General features: G+C 39.5%; 1 protein-coding gene and 1 non-coding gene across 2 annotated transcripts; one reads left to right on the forward strand and one right to left on the reverse strand.

Moving 5' to 3' along the window:
* Positions 1-11,645: 11,645 nt before the first annotated feature.
* Positions 11,646-13,519, reverse strand: LOC138898540 (uncharacterized). Its single transcript, XM_070184615.1, has 4 exons — positions 12,883-13,519; positions 12,436-12,783; positions 12,246-12,343; positions 11,646-11,729 (listed from the first exon to the last, which is right to left on the reverse strand). Exons 1-4 carry the CDS (start codon positions 13,517-13,519, stop codon positions 11,646-11,648), a joined length of 1,167 nt encoding a protein of 388 aa, XP_070040716.1.
* Positions 13,520-14,416: 897 nt separating this feature from the next.
* Positions 14,417-14,523, forward strand: LOC117280497 (small nucleolar RNA R71). The gene has a single exon (XR_004511027.1). It is a non-coding gene; the product is annotated as a small nucleolar RNA R71 (small nucleolar RNA).
* Positions 14,524-18,082: the final 3,559 nt, after the last annotated feature.

Consider the following 18,082-nt stretch of genomic DNA (forward strand, 5'->3'; position numbering starts at 1 on the left):
TTGGCTTGCCTAACGGTTACGTTGGGCGCCATCACGGCCTATAGGGGAAATTGGGTTGTGACAAGAAGAGAATAGAAGAGATATGAGAATGGGGGGGTTTTGAAATAATTTTCGACCGATTCGTTCGGAACAATAAAATATTATATGATTTTAAAATCTTTCTGACCGATTTGGTCGGTAAAAGCACTGACAAGTCAGGCTTTGGAACTCACTGCTATTTTTGACCATATCGGTCAGAATATTTTTTAAAAATTATTTTTATTTTAATTTTTTCTGACTAATTCAGTCGAAAATTTAAATTTAGTCAAACTCCGGAATTTTTACATTTATTGACCGATGGAATCGGTCGAAAATTTAATTCCCGCAATTTTGCACCAAAATTAGCGAGCAAAATAGTCAGTACAAGGTCAAAAAAAATTAAGAAAAAAATAAATAATTCTTTTTGGCTATTTCTGACTGAAACTGTCGCAAATTTCTGGCCTCTCTTTTCAGTCAGAATTTTGGTATTTTCTTGTAGTGTTTCAGATTTACATGTTGCTAATAACTGATTATACTTTAACACTTAAAGAGCTGAAATAGATCCTTATCTTCAATCATTTACCATAAAATTCGCATTACAAAAGTTTAAATGTTACCTGAAAAATAGAAATACAATACAGTAGTGAATACGAGCAGAAACGACAAAACAATAGCTGTGAAATAGTAGTGAAATGAACCCAGAATAATCCAAAATAAACCTTAGAACCCAACAACTTCTAGTGAAAGAAGAATCAGGAACTAGCTTCAAGGACCTTTATTTTTTAAAGTGTTCTTTTCTATCAAAAGACTCACTCCAAAACTCTTAAGTTTCAGCTTACTATTAGATGTTTAGCTGCTGATTTTTTCTCTCAAGTTTTGTGTTTTTCTTTAGAGCGTGTAAAAACTGATTTCTACTGTGATAGTGTGTGTAAAGTGAGGAAAGAGCAGCTCTTAAATAGGCAAAGAAAGATACTTCTTGGATAGATTTTGGTTCACCAAAAGTCTATCCAAAAAGACTAACTTTGTGTGCCAAAACTATGCCCAAGAGCTGTCCAGAATGTGAAAAGACAACCTGCAGAAGTAATGAGAAGAAAGGTCCTTTCAGCCACCCTACTAGTAAAAACGTAAGCTACTAAAATACCCTATTTCATGATTAAACTCATCTGCCATCAACTTTAAACTAAAATAGTACCAACCTATGTAATTCAAACTAAACCAACAAAGAGGAAAGAGGAACAATCCGATTAAAACCTAAACATAGTTTGATTAATTACACCAACTAGTTATTTCTACAAGACAACTATAAACAACTACAATAATCAGTTATATCATAACATATTCGCATCTAAGTCTCATTCAACTCGCGACCAACAAAATTAATCTATTGCTAATCAAATTGATAACCAAGCGTTCGCACAGATTTATCACGAATCGACGAATCAGTAACAACCGAAATGAGCAATGGATTAACATCAATAAGAAACACGAAATCAAACCAAAACCTAATCACATAAGAAAAATAAGAAAATGAAAATAGAAAGAAGGAAACTGATGTTTTACCATACGAAGGGATCAGATGCTAAATCGAGCAACGAAATGATGCCGGGGACCTCGAGCAGTGGCTACCCGACCTTGAAACGCTTGTTTCATTTCGGCTGACACTAAATTTAATAAATTTGGCATCATACCAAAAGGAAACGGGTGTCCATAGGTCGAATATATAGTAAAAATGAGGCTTGGTAGTTGTAGAGGCTGGATTGGACAGTGGGGTGGTCGGCGGTGGCGAAAGTTGGAGTTTCGAGGTAAATCTATGGGGAAAGTGTAGATCTCCTTGAGATCTAAACGTTTATGTAGGTTTTGTGGGGTGTAAAAGGTTAAAACTCGCCGAATTTAAAGGTGGCAGTGGCTAGGGTTTGCGGTTTAGGGGCATATTTGGTGAGATTGAGAGTGATTTCAGGGATTTGCGGTTCAGATATGAGTAGAGGATGAAGAGAGGAGAAAAATGATACTCTCTCCATTCCAATGTATGTGAACCCATTTGACTGGGCACGAAATTTAAGAAAACAAATGAAGACTTTTAAAATTTATGGTCCTAAACAAGTCAGAATATTTGTATGGCTATAATTCTTTTGAAACTTGTGGTGGTCAACATGCCAGAGTATTTGTATGGTTATGAAAGCTTCTCATTAAGGGTAAAAATGGAAGTTTAAGCTAAATTATTTCCAAATTTAGAAAGGGGTCATTCTTTTTGGAATAGAACAAAAAAAATAGGTTCGCATAAACTGGAGCAGAGTGAGTATAAGGTTTAGGGTGTTTAGACGGCGGGCGGCCGATGGTGGAGATTTTCGGCCGATGGAGCCACCGTGAGGGGTGGCGGTATCACGGCCCTAAATCCAACTAGTCGTGATAGTACTTAACCTAACCCGCTAGGTAAGCCAATTAACAACTATCCAATTTAATGAGATTTATTGAGACAAATGAATGATAACATAACTGAACCTTTATATATTTTCCAAGGACTGGTAGTACAAATCATGAGCTTCTAAGATTTAAAATTTATAAAATTGGTATGAAATAAAATACATCATTTGTCTTACATGAACAGATTAAAAATTCTAAAGCTACCAAGATCAAGAGACAGCTATGACCGGAATGTAGGTACATCTTCAAATCCAGCTCCCGACATATACACCAACATCAGCATCCAACATATGCACGCAAGGTGCAGAAGTGTAGTACGAGTACAACCGATCCAATGTACTCAATAAGTAACAAACTTAACCTTAGGTTGAAAGTAGTGACGAGCTTGGACAAGGGTCAGAGTCCAACACCAACAGCCAGGAACAACTCATAACAATATAACTAAAGTGGTACAAGTAAGAACTCAAAGATATAATGCTCAGGTCGTTCACAGTTCCGAAAAATAGTCATGCTTTTCAAGTATAACAGTAAAAACCCAAATCTTTTACCAAAATTACCAAAATATGAGTAAGTTTGTAAAACTGTGATTTTTTCCAAAACTTTCAACAACGGGTAAGATGTTTCATTATCAAATGGCATGAGTAAAGTACATCTATATATCTACATGTCAATGTGTATATAAAGTCATGAATGACGCAATACCGTACAACATGAGGAAAATGTATCAGAAGAACTAATCAACTAGCACACTTAGCATGAAGATTTTTATTCAGTGAAAAATAATATTCCAGGGTCATGGTTGGATAACAATCCTATTGAATTCTTCAATCAACTCGACTAATTAATTTATCTGGGTTATTAACCTGCAAGATAAATAATACTCGTAGAAATTTGACAGCATCTACTCGCCTATTTAATTTATTCTGAACCCTATATTTCTATGAGATTAGAGATAAAAAAAAATGCATTAACGATTTCTTGCATAATTGGCTAAGCACGACAAATAGGTATATTTTTATCCGTATTTGCAAATCAATTCTCCAATGACTAGGTTCAAGATCGCGCTCTATTCAATCCTATTGCATTCAAGAATTACCTCTTTCAAGTTCAACTCATGATTCATACATAGTATTTCACTGTTAGCTAGGCAGTAAAATAATTAAACTCAGGATATGAATAAACGGCCCAATATGATAAATTAACTCATCAAATTAATATTCAAATATCAACATTCATGTAAAACCATAACCCCAGAATAAAACGAGTTTAGCCACACATAGTCATGCTATCAATCTCACTTAATTCTCAAGAATTCATAAAAATCAATAAAAGAAGGGAAAAAGAAGAACTCAAGACGAATTCCACAGTCTCCAAACTTTGTGATATCTTTTCTCCGCTTCAAAGTGTGTTAGATGACCTAAAAGAGGCATTTTTGGCTTATATATTGCATACAAAAGTCGTGGGCCAAGGTTTTCCTTTTCCTATTCCGATTCAGCTTTAGGGATTGATGCTGGGGTGGATGCTTCACATCCACCTTAATTTTAACTTCTCAGCATCGCATGATCCACCCTCTGTTCCTTCATCTCTGTTGTGCCCAAGTGTGGATGCTACGGCGAATGCCTTCTTCCGACTTCACTGCCAAGGATACACTAAATATACTTTTTCCCTAGGTTGGATGCGACACATCCACCCTATTCTCCTATAGCTGGAGCACCTTTTATTCATATTTTTGCACTCCAAACATCTTAAATCATCACACACAACTCATTTAGTCATAAAACTAATAATTAACACATGTTGGGCATTTTAAAGATCAAATAGCACCAAAACACGGTTAAAACATGAGTAAAGTAACATCAAAACATATATAAATATGCCCAACATCACCACCCCATATTTAAATCTTTGTTCGTCCTCGAGCAAAGTACAATAAACCTATATTAGATCAAACAAGATTAAGCTTATCGCTATCAAGACACACTTTTCAATTAAGCTCAAGCACCCATGACTTTGGTTGATACCAACAATTAGCCCTTTGCACATGCATTATCAGACTTTCTTCCCCATGTTAAAAACATACTAAGCACAATAGTGAACAGTTCAAAATAATCAAATAGCAACTTCGGGACATCTCAACCTCAGAAATTGACTCCCTGGCATAACTACTTTCAGGCCAACTTACTCACTCTGACTGAAGAGATTAATAAAGTCAGCTCTCCATCATGAAACATGTGCCCTCACCACAAACAAAGAGAGATGGTCCACACACTAAAATAAAATTTAAACCTAGTTTAAGGACTTCAAACAATAGAAGAACTAACTCACTCTCTCAAAGAAGTTCACATGCGCACAAAAGGTACCATAGGCTTGCCCATTTTGTAAATCTCTACTAATGTAGGCCCGCTCAGTGTAAAATCAATTAGGGCTTTATCGTGGTTATAATGTGGGCTAAGGGACTGGTAGGATATATTTAGGTATAGTGGTTCATCCTCCTACGCACTTTAACACATCACATACTAAACTTTAAGCGCAATTCTTCAATCTACCTCAATTTCACAAACAAGATCACTCCCCAAAACTATTCCCTCTATCTTTCTCTGAGCACTACTTCAATTTATACCCGACTAGCAAGAACAAGACAACAATTTATTCATCTCTATTTTTCTTTCTTTTTCTTTTTTAAATTTTCGCTAATGGTGTATTATTTTACCAAACAAGTGCACCTTTCTCCCTTTCATTGGTTCCACTCGAAAACCACCCCAGTTCCCTCCTTACTTCTTCTAACGCTTATTTTACAAGTTAAGTATTTTAAGAGGTAAAAGGATCAAAATAATATCGATTAAGAATAAATAAAAAAAAGGGTATTGGCTTGTAATGTGGGTGCCAAATTAAAGGTCTACATGCTCAAAATAAATATCTAGGGATGATTATATTTGTGGCAGCATTACAATTCAAAAAGGATCAAGAAGGCCTAAAATCATATTTCAAACCGAGTAAAACCTAGGATTTCGCTTTAACTCACATGCAGGGCAAGTTCTAGACATAAATGTACTACATGGAACTATACAAAAATCTCACCACACAATGGCACATGATTCAATTAGGATGGCTACATTTCAACTCTCAATTAACGCGAGTATAGAGTTAAGCCATAATTTTAATGCACAAGGCACAACAGTTAGCACAAGAGTCGAGAAAATGAGCCTAAGCGTTACAAAAAAAACTATTCAACTTTTCAAGGCAAAAATAGTTCTCAAAAACTCAGGGAGAAAGTTATAATCCACACGCTCAGATCTAACTCTGTTGGTATCAAACACGTCACTAAATATGCTGAATTCAGTGAGAGTCTTTATATCCTACACTACTCTAAAATTAACAACTAATACCCGGTTCAAAAATTCATCCCTTGAAAAAGAACCGATGGCCAAAGAAAAACTACGGGGGATTATTGCCTAATAGATTAAACTTACTAACTACTCAAAGAAAATAAAATATTTTTTTTTTCTTTATTTTTCCGTCAATTTCCTAATACTAACACTAATTCCAAGAATCAAATGAAAATATTTTTGTATTTTTTCACGGACCTTAATCCCTCGAGAGAACTGTCTAGGTAGTCCGTCGTCGGTAAAAGTCCACTATTTTCTGATATATATATATATATATATATATATATATATATATATATACCAACTATTATAAGGCTACTTCCTACAAATAGACACAACAATAAACTGAGAGTTACTATTTATAGATGAATTTACTAATTATTACATGCCATTAATTCAGTGAATATTACAGCTCCAAAAGTATCAAATGAAACAAACATTTTAATAGTTAAGTACATTCATCCACACAAAAAATGAATAACCCCCACCCCACACTTAGAACCGTGCGTTGTCCCTAATGTACACAAATAAAGTAGAGTACGATGAAGAAACTCCTTCAAGTCGGTGTGGAGGGCTCCTCCGTGGTATGTGGAGGAGCATCAGCAGCAGTGGTCTGGAAATTTGGGGCGGAAGTAGCGGCAACAATCGAGTGATTAATCGAAGCATCCACGACATCTATCATGGCCCCCTCTGGCATAACAATAACATTCTCACGAATAGGGGGCTCGGTCACAATCCTATCCTCACCAGGTGGAGCTGAGTCTATAGCAGGCAGTATGGCGGTCACAGTGGGCATGGTGGATGGAGACCTTGGGACTATAGGAGAAGCATAGGTGGATGGTTCAACAGTGGATAGTGCAAGCAACTGTGAAATATCTATATATGTACGTTGGACCAAAGCACGGAGGAGTAGTGATACCTCCCTCATCATCGTGGCCTGCTCAGCCTGGACTCGGCTTAGATCTGCAAGAGTCTGAATCAACTCACCTCTAGTGGCACTCAGCTCTGCACGAGTCTCGATCAACTCAGCCATGTTCTCTTGCATATCAGCTCTCATCTGCTCAAACAACTGTTGAATGGTGAACTTAGAAGCCCTCGCCTTGGTCGGCTCTAGTACATGAGTAACATCATACGGTCCTGGAGCTTTAGCCTCGATGTCATCATTCTCCTTGTCCCGTAGTACTCCCATCTCCGTCAAGTAAGCTGACTAGGTATTCACATAGAACAGCCTCCACTTGTAGTTTATTCTGGTGCGCTGCATCTGGTCATGCATGATGGCTCCCAAGTTGAGCGGAATCCCTTCCAATAAAGCATACAACACTAGGGCTCAGTATCGAGGGACATTAGTTTTGTGTTGGCATGGCATCATGCGATTGCATATGAAATTCAGCACCATACGTGCCAATGCGCTCATGAACTCTTTGGCCAGAGAATGGTACTCCATACTTCCATGGTTCCAATTTGTATCTTTCCTGGTAGGGCATAGGACAGACTAGATATGTGAGTAATCAAGCTCTTTGCATATAGAGTCATACTTGTCCGTTGGCATGTGTGGCACCCCTAAGAACTCGTTCCGAGATTCAGCTAAGACGTTGATATCCACCCCTCGTACTCTCACAATATTGCCTCGTGAGTGACGCCAAATGGAATAAAGCTCCATGACAATAGTAAGGTTGGCCTTGCTGTGGCCCTTCAAGATAGGTCCCCATTATTGCACCTCTCGAATTGATTTCAGAAGATCTGGATAATTTTTCTTCAGTGCTCCAATATTGATTGGCTTTTTTAGAATATATTTCTTTGAATCCAGGATTTTCTCATAAGCTCGGAATGCTTTGTCACTAACAAAATTCTTCTTCCAAGCGGCTCGGTTAACTAGTTCACCCTCATCTTTGTTGCTCATGTTGATATTTGTGAGCTCATAGTCCGAATCAGACTCGGACTCAAATTCTGTTGTAGCCTTCTGCTTCCCTTTATCTTTCGGGTCAACCTACTTGGTGGATTTGGTCTGGTGCGGCACAGATTCTCTGAACTCTATCCCTTTGCTTGGCAGATTTGCTGATGTTTTTGTGGTACCCTTTTTCACAGTCCTCCTCACTAATGGCTCATCTTCTTCTTACTCCAACTCATCAATTAATTGCCTAGTCGGTTGTACCTTAGTTTTCTCAGTCCATTTCCTTTTGTTCTATGGGTTTGGAGCACCTGTTGCTTTTTCGGTAGGCTTTTTGGGAGGTTGCTTGTCATTATCTCTTTCTTGTTGCTCAGACATTTTGCTTGTTGCCGCCATTATGAACCTATGTACCTGCAGAACAAAGAAGTCAACAATTAGTTTGTAGAACAGTGAAGTTTCAGGTATAAAGCAGCTCTACAAAGGTGTGCACTTCCAAATATCCGCACACTTATGCTATTCAGTACCTCAGTCAAACATAGCCTATGGCTTTCAGCAGGAATTAATTATCTTGTAGCAAACGAGTAAGCAATGCACCTATGGACATGATTATGCACAATGAAAGATAGATTCAGGTGTCGCTCAAAAAATGTTCAAATACCTACCACAACTCACTTTGGATTTACTTAGCTATATCATCATAAACTTCGCGCAGCCCCACACTTATTCTAAGGGGGCGGGCTTGCGCGCGAGCCGAATGACGTAGGTGCACAAGAGTACTTTGCGCCACAACCATCTCCTTTTTATAGGTTCTATGGACCGATGCCTGCTGCTTCATCTGGGAGAAAAGAATCATAGATATGCCGGTCATTAGAAGGAAGAACCGCCATCCGTAAATAGATTTGTATGTATAGCCACTTCAGTCGTGCTCGTCCTTTCTCGAAAGTATCTTTTTTCTGGGAATATGGTCAACCAGAAATTATTATGTTCGCGATTCTTCATCCACCGATGGAAAAAATGCTCCAGTTTTCCATTCTCATATGAGGCCGGAAAGTGGATTGGCAACAGGTTGGCACGAAGTGATTCATCATGCTCAAACATGAGCCGATCGCTCGTTAGGGACGGTTTATAGATCATCAAATTCCCATAAATGGAATGAAAAGTGGGTCCATGTAAATGATCAAGACCTCGCAAACAACAACGCTCCTTCCCCATATGGAGTTCGGAACCCAAAGGCAATCATTGAGTGTGCTAGGGCAGCGATGTGAAGGCTTGTGAGTGCATTAAGTAAATTAAATAGATACTAGCTGGTCTGAATTGTGCAGGATCGAGCCCTGGCCTTGGAAGCCATCCATTCAAGCCTTCCCAGTCCTTTTTTATTGTTTTTTGATTGGACTTTCTAAATCCTTATGGTATGATATGGCTTTCAAGCTTCCTAGCCTGGGTTTGTGTGAAGCATGAGAACATGAGCAAGCTTAGTCTTTTGCTACTCGTGTGACCCCGCCTAGGTTGTGCCGGTGTAATTGAGTTGTCGATGTATCAGCCCCCCTTTTCAGTCTTAAGATATACCAATATGCATAGAGAACACATAATTCAACTGCCGAAACAATGTACATCACAAAACAAGAAGTTAAGCAACTTAATTGTAATTAATTCAACCAGAAAGTTGGTCACTCGGAAGCCGAATGACCATTAGATGCCTCAAAACGAGAGTTGAAAGAGTGGCGAGCACCCATAACTCCAACACTCTGAAACATTGTACACAATCACTCAAACAACCCCACGCCTATTCACTAGCATATACTAGTGTCGCTCGTTTACTCAGACTTCGTCGGCGCCTAAATTAACCTCACAGGCAATTCGTCGAACACATAGGGTGCATTGGTGTGGGCTAGCTTCTTCTTACTGGAAAGCATGCTCAATACCCTCCCAAAATTGATCAGATGACGGGAATTATAATTTGTCATCATCATGTACAACAAGAACCAACAACAAAGCAGGTGGATTCTCATAGTGTTTCAATATCACACAAAAATCTCAATTAGAGAGACGTCTCCTACAGGAATTTGGGGTTGGGATTCCGTACCCTTACAGAGATAATAGAGATAAGAGAGAAGAAAGAAGATGAAGGAGGAACACATACATGGCGGCATTGGAGTCGTAGGCAGTGGTGGTGCGAGGGAGGGGAGCTACAGTGAGGGTGGGGTTTATGCAGAGAGGGAAAAGGAAAGAATGGGAGAGATGGGCGTCTAAAGTGTTGAAACAAACACTTACCTGTTGCCCGCTGAAAGGGAAGCGACGCGTCCCAATTGGTTTGCAAAAGTTTTGAGGGGAGGAGACGTTGGTCGCGATGGCTAGAGTTCATTGCCTCGTGCAGTTTGTCTCAAATTTTTGGGTGCTAAGGGGGATGCGACGCATTCACCCAGTTTTCACATACCTGGAACCTCTTTTTTTTTTTTAATAATTACATACAAGAATTAACTCCTACAAATTAAAAAATTAAGGAACTCCTAAAAAAAATAAAAATACAAAACGAACGGGAAAAAATAGTAAACTACAAAAAACAAAAGAAAATGCTTGAGTTGCCTCCCAAGAAGCGCCTGATTTAACATCGCAGCACGACACTACCACTCCTCAAGCATCCTTCAGTTCAATTGAGGACTTGTGACGATCCGCATCACCACCTCAATAATGCTTGATTCTTTGCCTATTGACCAAGAACGTTCTCTCGGAATTTGGCGCTCTTAACTCTATTGTCCCGTATGGTGTCACACGCACTATTTCAAAAGGTCCAGACCATCTAGACTTTAGTTTTCCGGGAAACAACTTCAACCTGGAGTTGAATAGCAATACCAACTGGCCCGGATCAAAATGGCGATGCTTGATTTTCTTGTCATGCCACCTTTTGGTCTTTTCTTTATATAGCTTGGCGTTCTCATATACATTTAGCCTGAATTCATCTGGCTCTTTGAGTTGGAGCAATCTTTTCTCACCCGCCAACTCCATATCCATATTGAGCTTTTTAACGGCCCAAAAGGCCTTGTGTTCTAGCTCAACTGAAAGGTGACATGCTTTGCCATAGATCAACTTGTAAGGCAAGGCTCCAATAGGTGTCTTATATGCAGTTCTGTATGCCCATAGAGCGTCATCCAACCTTGCAGCCCAGTCTTTCCTATTTGCACTGACCATTTTCTCCAAAATTTTCTTTATTTCTCTATTCGATACCTCTGCTCGCCCACTCATCTGAGGGTGATATTCGGTGGCAACTTTGTGCTTGACTCCGTATTTTGCTAAAAGGTTGTTCAAAAGTCTGTTGCAAAAATGCGTACCTTTATCACTTATCAGAGCTCGAGGAGTCCCGAAACATGTAAAAATGTTCTTCTTGACAATATTAGCCACCACCTTTGCATCATTAGTAGGTAAAGAAATGGCCTCCACCCACTTAGACACATAGTCTACTACTAACAAGATATATTTGTTCCCTCTAGACGATGGGAATGGTCCCATAAAATTGATCCCCCAAACATCAAAAATCTCCACCTCAAGAATGTTCGTAAGCGGCATCTCATTTTTTCTAGTGATTGTTCCAGTTCTCTGACACCGATCACACTTCTTCACAAATGAATGGGCATCTTTAAACAGAGTCGCCCAAAAGGTGAGGAGTGACAATCATACTAAACCTACTCCACCTCCTTCTTCGGAATGCATCTCCTCATCAGTTGGTCAGCACATTGCCGATACAAGAATGACTCATCATAGAAATAGTAGTTTATGTCATGTAAGAATTGCTTCCTCCCTTCAGGTGGCATTTCTGGAGGAAGTACTCCACTCACTATGAAATTTATGTAATCTGCATACCATGGTGGCGGATCATGTGTGACTGCAAAGAGTTGCTCATCTGGGAATGTCTCCTTAATCACCCCTCCTTTTTCCACTTACTCATGATTTTCTAGCCTTGACAATTGGTCAGCCACTTGATTCTCTGTGCCCTTCCGATCACGGATTTCCAAGTCAAATTCCTGCAAAAGAAGTACCCATCTAATCAGTCTCGGCTTAGTATCTTTTTTTGAGATTAAATACCTGATCGCCACATGATCCGTGTACACGATCACATGTGTTCCTACTAAGTAGGACCGAAACTTGTCAAAAGCATAGACAACTGCCAACAATTCTTTTTTTGTCGTGGTGTAGTGGAGTTGTGCATCAGTTAGGATCTTACTGGCATAGTAGATTGAATGAAACACTTTGTTCTTCCTTTTTCCAAGCACAACCCCAATTTCTATGTCACTCGCATCACACATCAACACAAAGGGCAAACTCCAGTCAGGTGCGATAATATTCATGCCCGACTAGCCTGTCCAACATCTGATCAATGAAAGGGAGAGGGAAGTGGTCCTTGTGCATAACCTTGTTGAGTTCCTGTAATCAATGCATACCCTCCAGCCCGTCACCGTTCTGGTAGGTATCAAATCATTTTGCTCGTTTACCACAACTATCATGCCTCCTTTTTTCGGCACGCACTGCATAGGACTTACCCAATTGCTGTCATAAATAGGAAATATGATCCCCACATCCAGACATTTGATAATCTCTTTTTTACCACCTCCTTCATAATAGGATTCAATCGTCTCTACTGCTCCACACTTAGTTTGTGTCAATCCTCCAAAAGTATTTTATGCATGCAAAATGATGGACTAATTCCCTTGATATCGGCAATAGTCCAACCAATGGCTCCTTTGTGTTCCCTCAGAACCCGCATAAACTTGTCCTCTTGCACATGTGATAATAAAGATAAGATGATCACAGGTAAGGATTCTGAGACACCTAAGTATGTGTATCGCAGATGAGAAGGTAAAGGCTTGAGCTCCAACTTTGGAGCCTCCTCAATCGATGGTTTAGGTGGTGTCAATGTCAATGGCCTATCGATTTCCTTAAATCTCTTCAACCCGTTGATATACTGGCATGTCATGTTCAAAACTTGTATGAATTCTTCTCCCAGCTCATCCTCCTCTTCTTCTTCGTAAATTAAAGCTCTTCCCAAAGGATCTTCAGATAACAAGTATGGTGTTGTGCCTGCCAATTCATCATCCACAATTGTGATCATAGCCAAATCTTCATAGTGTGCTAAAAATTTAAGTGCTCGTTATACATTGAAGACCTCCACCTTGTAACCCACTCTCATGGTCATTTGTCCTTCACATACGTCAATAATTGCGCGACTCGTGGCTAGAAATGGTCGTCCTAAAATAAATAGGACTTCCTGATTAGGCTCATAATCCAGGATGACAAAGTTAGCTGGGAATATGAATGTGCCCACTTGGACCAGCACATCTTCAATGATGCCCTCGGGGTTGGCTAATGATCTATCAGCCAATTGCAATACCACCATAGTCGGTCGAGGATCTCCCGACCCTAGCTGTAGAAATACATACAATGGCATCGGGTTTATGCTTGCCTCAAGATCACATAATGCTCGCCCAACCACATGTTTCCCAATTGAAATTTGAATTATGAAGCTTCCTGGGTCCTTTAATTTAGGACTCAACTTATTATAAATTCTGGAACTACACTCCTCAGTGAGTGCTACAATATCGAACTCAGTTAGTTTGCACTTGTTTGCCACAATTTCTTTGATGTACTTTGCATACTTTGGCACTTCTTGTAGAATGTCCACCAATGGGATGTTAATCTGCACCTGTTTCAAAATATCAAGGAATTTCTTGTACGCTGTATTATCTTTCATTTTCTGTAATCTCTGAGGGAATGGAGGTGGTGGCTTCGCAACTATTGGTTGTGGTTGCTTTGCCATGGCCTCTTCAATTGGCTTCTCTAATTCCTTTGCAGTTTCTGCTTCGACTTCTATGGTGGGCTATTTTTCACTAAACATCACTTGCTTTCTATTCTTTGACGGGACTTCTTCTAATTCTCTCCCATTCCTCAATGACACGGCATTAATATGGGCCTTAAGATTAGCCTCAGTGTCGCCAGGTAATGCTCCCGCTGGTCTGGTGTTCTAGGAACTGGCGAGTTGCCCCATATGTCGCTCTAAATTTCGAATAACAATAGCTTGATTCTGATTATCAGCCATATTCTTCTTGAGCATATCCTCAATATTACCCATCGGGTTTGCGGACTAATTTACTTGTGGTGGGAGAAACTGTTGGTATTGACCTTGTGGTTTGAACTGATTCTGATTACCCTGATTTCCACCCCATGAGAAATTTGGGTGGTTCCTCCAATTTGGATTATAAGTATTACCATACTGATTCTGATTAGCTTGGCCTCTATTCGAATTCCCCACAAAGTATACTGAGTCTGGATTCGTTGGACATGCATCACTGATAGGGCCCTCGCCGCAGACTTCGCAAAACACTTGCACCTGTTGTACTGGTTGAACATGTTGCATTAGTGTGAACTGTTGTTGGTTCTGGGTCACATTCATCTTGCTGTTTTGATTTTCTAAAGATGCTACCTGTGCAGATAGTGCTGATACAACATCCAATTCAAGTACCCCGACAGCTTTATGGGCTGTGTGTTTACCTGCTTCCCCTGCCAATCTGGGTTGCTTTTGGAAAACTTGTTCAACAACGCGTAGATATCATCAAAGCTCTCTTCCAATACTTGACCACCAGCTGTTGCATCTACCACTATTTTTGTTTCAGGGTGCAGACCTTCAATAAAAGTGTGAGCCAATACCTCATTGGTTTGGTTATGGTGTGGACAATCTCTTAGCAACCCCTTGAATCGCTCCCAGGCTGCATAAAGTGATTGGATTTCTCTCTGTTTGAACGCAACTATCTCACTTCTTATCTTTGTGATTTTACCAGAAGGAAAAAATTTATCCAGGAATTTGCAAGCCAAATCATTCCACGATGAAATAGAGTTAGCTAGCTCAGACTTCAACCATCTCTTGGCCTCCCCCCAGTAGAGAAAAAGGGAACAATGTGAGCCTAACATAATCAGATGTGACTCCGTTAGTGATATAGGTATCACTAATCTCCAGAAAATTCAGAATATGTTGTTGGGGTCTTCGTGTGGCAGTCCCATGAACTGTCCATTTTCATGGAGTAGCTGGATCATGCTCTGCTTAAGATCAAAATGCCCACTAATCCTAGGCTTAACGATTGTTGAGGTGAGATTAGCAATGCTGGGTATAGGCACCTCTTGTACCGCCAATGGGTGTTCTTCTGCCATTTCCACAGGAAGTTGGATGAGTGCTTGTAAATTTTTTGCTTCTCGAGCTTCGCCCAACTTCTATGAAATGCTTTCTTAGAATCTGGGTCAAATCATGTAGTCTATCCTGGCTTCTAACCCGTAGCATTCAAGCAAAGTACCTGAGATCAAACACCCATCCAAAAAGAAGATTAAAAAAAACTAAACTCGATAAGTAGTAAAATATTAATGTAGTAAAATAATCAATTTCTAAGTCCCCGGCAACGGCACCAAAAGCTTGTTGCCCAAAATCATACACGCAAGTATACGCGGTCAATCAAGTAATAAAGGGTGAGTAGAGCATCGTTCCCACGAGGACTTGTGATCAATTATCAACTAAAACAAGCAAATTCTAATTTATCGAGTCAAGAAAAATTTCAAGGGATTTTTGTTTGATTAATTCTACTAACTAAAGTTGTGATTTAAAAGAAGAACTAATCAACTAGCACACTTAGCACGAAGAGTTTTATTCAATGAGAAATAATATTCCAGGGTCATGGTTGGATAACAATCCCGTTGAATTCTTAAATCAACTCGACTAATTAATTTATCTGGCTAATTAACCTGCAAGGACAATAATACTCGTAGAAATTTGACAAAGTCTGCTCTCCTATTCAATTTATTCTAAACCCTATATTTCTATGAGATTAGAGATAAAAAGAACGCATTGATGATTTCTTACACAATTGGCTAAGCACGACAAATACGTATATTTCTATCCGTATTTGCAAATAAATTCTCCAATGACTAAGTTCAAGATCACGCTCTATTCAATCCTATTGCAATCAAGAATTACCTTATTTAAGTTTAACTGAAGATTCATACATAGTATTTCACTGTTAACTAGGCAGTAAAATAATTAAACTCAGGATATGAATAAATGACCCAGTATGATAAATTAACTTGTCAAATCAATATTCGAATATCATAATTCATGTAAAACCATAACCCCAGAATAATAGAGTTTAGCCACGCATAGTCATGGTAGCAATCTCACTTAATTCCCAAGAATACATAAAAATCAATAAAAGAAGGGAAAAAGAAGAACTCAAGACAAATTCCACGGTCTCCAAACTCTGTGATGACTTTTCTCCGCTTCCAAGTGTGTTAGATGACCTAAAAGAGGCATTTTTGGCTTATATATTGCGTACAAAAGTCGTGGGCCAACGTTTTCCTTTTCCTATTCCGACTCAGATTCAGGGATTGATGCTGGGGTGGATGCTTCGCATCCACCTTAGCTTCAACTTCTCATCATCGCATGCTGGGCTGGATGCTTCGCATCTACCCTCTGTTCCTTCATCTCTATTGTGCCCAGGTGTGGTTGCTAAGGCGGATGCATTCTCCCGACTTCACTGCCAAGAATGCCCCAAATACACTTTTTCCCTAGGTTATGCGACGCATCCACCCTATTCTTCTATAGCTGGAGCACCTTTTCTTCATATTTGTGCACTCCAAACATCCTAAATCATCACACACAACTCAATTAGTATGGTATTGAATGAGTTGTCAATTTTTGTGAGTTTTGTCGGGTTCCGAGGTGCGGGCTCGGGTTTGACTTTTTGGTTGACTTTGGGCTTTGATTAAATATTCCACCTTTATTGATTGGGTTTGTTTCCTTTGGTATTATTTGATGTTCTTGAGTTACTTTTGGCTAGTTTCGAGCCGTTCAGAGGTCAGTACGCATGGGTTAGTATCTTTGGAGTATCGCTTGGCTTGCTTGGTATTGGATTCCTCTTGTTCGAGGTAAGTAACACTTCTAAACTTGGTGCTGAGGGTATGAATCCCTGAACATACGTGTTATGTGTTTGGTGTTGAGGTGACGCACATGCTAAGTGACAGGCGTATGGGCGTGCACCGTGTAAATTATGACTCGGTTGATTCTGTGATACTGTGTAGTTATCTAATCTTGTTTTTATCCAAGGAATTTCTACGTGATAGAGTAATTGAGTTGTGATCCATGTTAAAAACCATGTTTAGGCTATATGTTTATTTTTTTGGGACCCACTGAGGTCATATCTGTTGTTGAGTTATTTGCTTAAATTGCAGTTACATACTCAGTCATAGTCATTCATTTGTATATCATATCTCAGTCTTTGTTATCATTTGTTGTCACAATATATTATCATTATTTGGGCTGATTGGCATGAGATTTATGAGCCCGAGAGACTGGAGAGATTGATGACTGGGTTAGGGCTCGAGAGCCGTGCTGTGAGAGAGATATGTGGATCGGGTTACATGCCGCAATAGGCCTTATGGCTATATGTGGATCGGGTTGCACACCGCAACATGCCTTATGGCTATATGTGAATTTTGCAAGCCGCAACATACCTTATGGCTATATGTGGATCGGGTTATATGCCGCAATAGGCCTTATGGCTATATGTGGATTGGGCTACACGTCGCAGCAGGCCTTATAGGCATTATTATTATTGATGAGATCGGGCTGCACGCCGCAGCAGGCACCGTATAGTGTTGAGAGACTGAGTGTGCTGAGTGATTGAGCGTGATGAGTGGGAGTGTGAGACAGTGAGATTGAGTACTCTAAGAGCATGGATACATGATGTCATCACTATGATGCATCACATTTGACATGTATACTTGATATACATGCATAGAGATGAATTTCCTCATGTTACACGATTTTGTGACATTTATGACTTCACATGCACATTGAAATGTAGGCATAGAGACGTACTTCCTCATGATATCTGAGATTGAAACATCTTATTTGTTGTTGAAAGTTTTTTGGGAAAAATCACAGATTTCTAACTTACTCATATTTTGGTAATTTCGGTGAAAGACTTGAGTTTTACTGTTAATACTTAAATATCATGCCTATTTTTTCGTAATTGTGAACGAGCTGAGCATCATATCTTTGAGTTGTTTCTTGTACTACTTTTATTATATCGTTATGAGTTGATGTTGGCTATTGATGTTGGACTCTGACCGTTGTCCAAGCTCATCACTGCTTTCAACCTAAGGTTAGGTTTGTTACTTATTGAGTACATGAGGTCGGTTTTACTCATACTACACTTCTGCACCTTGCATGTAGATTTGGATGCTGGTGTTCCTATGTATGGCGAGAGCTGGAATTGAAGATGTACCCGCGTTCCGGTCATAACTGCCTCTTGTTCTTGGTAGCTTTAGAATTTTTGATTTG

The sequence above is a fragment of the Nicotiana tomentosiformis genome, chromosome 9, assembly GCF_000390325.3.
Source record: "Nicotiana tomentosiformis chromosome 9, ASM39032v3, whole genome shotgun sequence".
Classification (NCBI taxonomy): Eukaryota; Viridiplantae; Streptophyta; class Magnoliopsida; order Solanales; family Solanaceae; genus Nicotiana; species Nicotiana tomentosiformis.

Excerpts from the sequence above, each read along its gene's own strand:
- LOC138898540 (XM_070184615.1), bottom strand. The coding sequence starts at position 13,519 with ATGGCAAAGCAACCACAACCAATAGTTGCGAAGCCACCACCTCCATTC. Across the intron at positions 12,344-12,435 it reads GGAACACAAAGGAGCCATTG|TAGAGACGATTGAATCCTAT; the intron begins GTTGGACTATTG and ends AGTGTGGAGCAG. Across the intron at positions 11,730-12,245 it reads CTATTTATGACAGCAATTGG|GAATTTGACTTGGAAATCCG; the intron begins GTAAGTCCTATG and ends CTTCTTTTGCAG.